The sequence below is a fragment of the Theobroma umbraticum genome, unplaced genomic scaffold, assembly GCF_002168275.2.
Source record: "Theobroma umbraticum cultivar Fairchild unplaced genomic scaffold, ASM216827v3 scaffold_204.0, whole genome shotgun sequence".
NCBI lineage: Eukaryota > Viridiplantae > Streptophyta > Magnoliopsida > Malvales > Malvaceae > Theobroma > Theobroma umbraticum.
The window spans coordinates 2,357,742-2,362,734 of NW_018397267.1; the positions used below are offsets into that span (position 1 = coordinate 2,357,742).

The window sequence follows — 4,993 nt, forward strand, 5'->3', positions numbered from 1 at the left end:
AAAAAAAAACAAGAAAAGGACAGAAACAATTCAAAGCGAAAGCACCAGAACGGGATTTTGGAATGGATTGATTGCAGTGAAGACGGGAAGATGAGGAAGGTGAAGGTGGTGAAACCAGAGGAATGTTGCTTGACTTTTCTTCCCTTCCCTTCCCTTCCCTTACCTTTCCTTTGCTTTTTTTCCTTTTCCCTTATTTTTGTTGTTCAGTGTTTGACGAGGGCGGATGGGCAGAGAAAAGGAAATGAGAGAGAGCTGCTGCTCGCGGCCTTCCACTATACGTATATATATACGCTGTTTTTGTACGTATATATGTACTTTATATAAGTATAAAATAAAACAGTATTATTTTAATCTTCCACCCTAAAAGCCCAATTATTGTTCTTCACTTGCCGAAATTAAATTATTAAAAAAATTTAATGTTGAGCTTAGTTATGTATACATTTATAAAATTAATTTCATGTGTTTTAATTCATGAAATTAATAAATAAAAGAAATATAATATCTTTAGTAGTTTATAAAAATTTTGAAATAATTATTTAATTAACGAAATTACATAGACCAACGAAAAAACCTTATTTAAAATTTTCGAATTAGTATCTACTAGAAGGTTTCATATTAATAAAGAATTGAATAAATTTAGATATTATTTATTACAGATTAATATATTTTAATTTAAAAGAGATAATTATTAAGTGAAGGATAATTCTTTCTTTATAAATTTAAACTGATTCCATATACAAAATTCGTGATAACACAATGTTATTGACATTTCTCTCACTGCATTATATTATAAAGTATACTTTTATATTATAATTTAAATTCAAAATCTCAAATGATTTTTATTATTGGTTTTAATTTAATTTAAATGATTATTTCTTTTAATTTAATTGAGAAATGAGTAGCTCAATTAATTTTTTCATTAGTTAAAATAATATATATTATTTTATATTATATAATAATAATATGATATATTAATATTTTATAATAAATAATAATATATATAATAATAATAACATAATAACATAATAATTTTACTTTTCATATTAACGTCACAGTAATATCTTATGTATATAAAAAATGATAGATCTCATTTTAATTAATGATAATTAATTAATTATTAGATATAAAAAATTATTTAATAAAAAATATAAAAACATGATTAAAAATAAATGAAGAATAAAAATTTTAAAAAATAATTCAATAACTTTTTATATAAAATTAAAAGATTAAAAAGAATAAACTGTTACCGTCCCTTCATTAAAATGAAATATATGTAAGACAACGTTAGGTAAAAACATTAGGTTATAATCAATATAAGGCAAACAAATGCCTTTTTTTAACTTTTTGAAAATTAAATATATTAAAATTCAAAATGAATTTTAATAAAATAGACACCTAATAATCTTTTGGTTGTAAATTAAGTTCAATTATTAAGTTTTTCATTTTTATTAAAGTAATTATAAAGTATTTGTTACTGCAATACTATTAAAACTATATATTAAAAAAGCGTACAAAATAGTTTTATACTAATACTATTATATGTTTTTATATTTCCTTCTTTTTTTTTGTCTGTACAATGTATTTTCTATTGGTTTTGCCTTTTTTATAAAAAAATTAATAACGCAAAAAACAAAAACCTATCCGCCGTCCACGTAAGCGTATAACGAAGAAAACAGAAAGAGCGGGCGCACCAAATTGATCCGACGGCCACGACTTGAGAGATTGAATCGCTGGCGCGTCAATTCCTAGACGGCGCCGTTTTCCTTATCCATCCGCCTCGTAAAGCGTACACTACATTTCTTTTTCTAGCAAGCTCGAAAAGTCAAATATATCTACAAGTAGTTTCTGTTTCAGTGTTTTTTTCCATCTCCCTCTACAACCAAAAAGCTCATAAAATTTTTTATTATATCTCAAGGAATTCATTTGGTTAATTCTTTGTGACTTTTTTTTGTCAAAATGGGTCTTCCTGAAATAGTAGATTTTGCTCGGAATTTCTCTGTTTTGGCCAGAGTACAAGGCCCTGTGAGCCCCATTTACATGTGCAACGCTGTTTTTGTTTCTATTTTTGTTATTTTCTTTGAATATTTAGTAATTTTATGTTTTTTTTTTAATTTATGTAGGATCCAAAGGGGCTGAAGATGAGGAAACATGCCTTTCATCAATACCAGTGAGTTAAAATTTGTTTTGAGTTTCATTATACTTTTTTTTTCTAATTTGTTGAGTTTTTTTTTCTTTTTTTTTCTCTGTTGTTGGGTATTGTAGTTCTGGTAAAACGACACTGTCAGCTTCAGGGATGCTATTACCTGACACCCTTTACAACACTGAGGTGGCTAAGTGTATCTGGGACAGTGATGGTGATCAGAATTTGATGTTAGTTATGACAGTTGCTTCTGTCGTTGAGCCGTTTCTTACAATTCAACATAGAGGAAACCTTTCTCAGGTTGAGTTTCATTATAGTAAATATATTGACTTTTAATTTTGGTATAATTGCTTACTTTACTGGGGTTTTGAGGCTATTGTGCTTCTTCTTGTTTTGTTGTAGGGTCTACCCGAGTTGATTTCCGGTGCTCAGATTGATATTATGGTTGAGGTATAAGATGTCAGATGGTTGTTGATAAATTTAGAATGATAATTTGTTTAAGTTAATTTTTTGAGTTGAGTTTAATGGGATGGTGTGTTTTGATTATGTAGGAAAATATGGGAGTGAATTTGGATAAAGGAGCTACTTGTTGGGTTGCTGCGCGATTGCTGAAAATGGTGGGCGTTTAAATTGTTAATGTGTGTATTTAGAGGTTTAAAAGCTATAAGGACACTTTAATTCACACTGATATGTGTTGCACTTGATAATTTTGAATGAATATATTTCTGATTTTGACTAACCAACGAATTTTGAAGGTTGATGTTCCTAGATCATCCCTTGCTCTTCAATCCCTTGTTGAAGCTTCTTCAGGCTCACAGGAGCATGGGTGGGAGTTTGGTTGGTCCTTGGCTTCAACTCATCAGCCTTCAGTGGATGGTATTCAGACACAGGCAAGCACATGAATATTTTATTGTATTCTTTGGTCATTCTTGCCTCATAGCAGCTTTGTGGAACTTTAATGTGAACTAAATGTTTTTCTCCTTATTATTTTGAGTGGCTATTTTTGGTGTAAAGAAGAAATTCTGGACATTGAACCAAAGCATTTTATTCTTCAGAAGTGAGAATTTCGTTTCCTGTGTTCTTCAGGGATCAGTTGTATACAAACCAAAACTCTTCTTGAGTGAAACACTTACATGAATTAAACTAGTCAATAAAAAGTTGCTTTGCAATAGATCCTGGATTTTTTTGTGCTCATGTTTGAGGTAGCTTTTTTTCCCCTTTTATTTGCTCCTTGTTGGAGATCCAACAAGATCTGACGTAGAAGCTTTATTTCAGATCAAGTATGATAACAAAATTTTGATGGAGCGCCAGAGGCTACTGGTAGAGGAATTGAGCAATCCTAGTCTTATGGCCAGGTCAACAACTAGAATCGCTATCCTTGGAGTTAACTTGTATTTAAATGTAACATTTCTTTCACTCATTACTCTTACCTTTTTGTTAATATACTGTGTGATGGCAACTGATATGGTAGCAAATGAAAAATGTTTTGAGACTTTCTGGTTTGTATGTTTATTTTTCTTGCTTTAGCCTTTAAACTTATTAATGTGGATTTTCATGAGATAGGACCTACCAAGTATTGGGATATCACCTGTGAATAAAAGGGGAGAATTCCTTCTGGCAATGGGATCTCCGTTTGGCATCCTCTCTCCTGTGCACTTCTTTAACAGGTAATGCTTCTTCCCTATGTAAATATCTTTTACATTTTAGTAAGTTTACATTGACAATAACCAACTTGTTTGCCAAATTAGTTTTCATCAGTCAAAAACTCCAAATACGAGATCATTGATTCTTGTAGGATATGTTATGGAACTAATCTGTTTGGGTATTTAACTTTTGCAATCAACCATCAATAGTTCTCTCTGTCTCTCTCAACATTGTATATCATTTTGCTTTCTTGTGGTCTCTTTGGAGTTCTACTGTTTAAATAATGTAATTGCTTAAACCAGCATATCAATGGGATCTGTTGCCAACTGCTATCCACCTAAATCATCTGACAGAGCATTGCTGATGGCTGACATTCGATGTCTTCCTGGTGAGGATATTTCTGTGCGTTGTTACCTATGCATTTTTTTTGCCACACAGTCTTAACTATGATTTGACAATCAACTCTGCCAGGAATGGAAGGTGGTCCTGTTTTTGGTGATCAAAACACACTAGTTGGTATCTTGATTAGACCTTTGAGGCATAAGAGCAGTGATGCCGAGATTCAGGTAACTTACAACTGTTTCTCATATTCATTTTCATTAAACTTTCTCATAGTTAATGCATCACAAAAAATTGTAGCGTTGGGTAACAGCTAGTGATTCCGTGGGAAGCCATTGCAAGTGCTTGCAGTGACTTGCTGCTGAAGGAGCCACAAATTGCAGAAAAGGGGATTCATATTAACAAGGGAAACTTAAATGCTGTAGGGACTGGATTATTGTATAACAGCAATGGTTCAAATGAACTCTGCTGTTACAATCATGATCATCCTAATTCATCGTGCCCTTCACTTTTACCAATTGAGAAGGCAATGACTTCTATATGTCTTATTACCATTGACGATGGTGTATGGGCATCAGGTGTTGTGCTCAATGATCAAGGCCTAATACTCACAAATGCTCACCTTTTGGAACCATGGCGATTTGGGAAAACAACTGTAGGAACTGGGACGAGAACCAAGGTGCCATTCTTCCTACCTGAAGAATCTGCATCTCCTAAGGGTAAAGGATTTAACAGGTACCAGAAAGGTAGCATGCCACCATTTTCACTGAAGATTGTCAATTCTTCTGTGGTTGATGAGCACAAAGGCAACAAGTTGAAGTCACTTTACCATGGCCATAGAAGTATACGTGTTAGACTTGGTCATCTGGA

The 4,993-nt window shown here is 32.0% G+C and overlaps 1 protein-coding gene across 1 annotated transcript; it reads left to right on the forward strand.

Annotated features, from left to right (window-relative positions):
* Positions 1-1,836: 1,836 nt before the first annotated feature.
* On the forward strand, positions 1,837-4,988 carry DEG15 (protease-like protein; the record flags this gene model as incomplete). Its single annotated transcript, XM_021438894.1, has 11 exons — positions 1,837-2,022; positions 2,121-2,167; positions 2,263-2,440; positions 2,543-2,590; positions 2,692-2,757; positions 2,896-3,030; positions 3,416-3,541; positions 3,704-3,807; positions 4,087-4,172; positions 4,256-4,350; positions 4,437-4,988. Coding segments are annotated over exons 1-11 (1,503 nt in total), but the record flags the coding sequence as incomplete, so codon positions are not given.
* Positions 4,989-4,993: the final 5 nt, after the last annotated feature.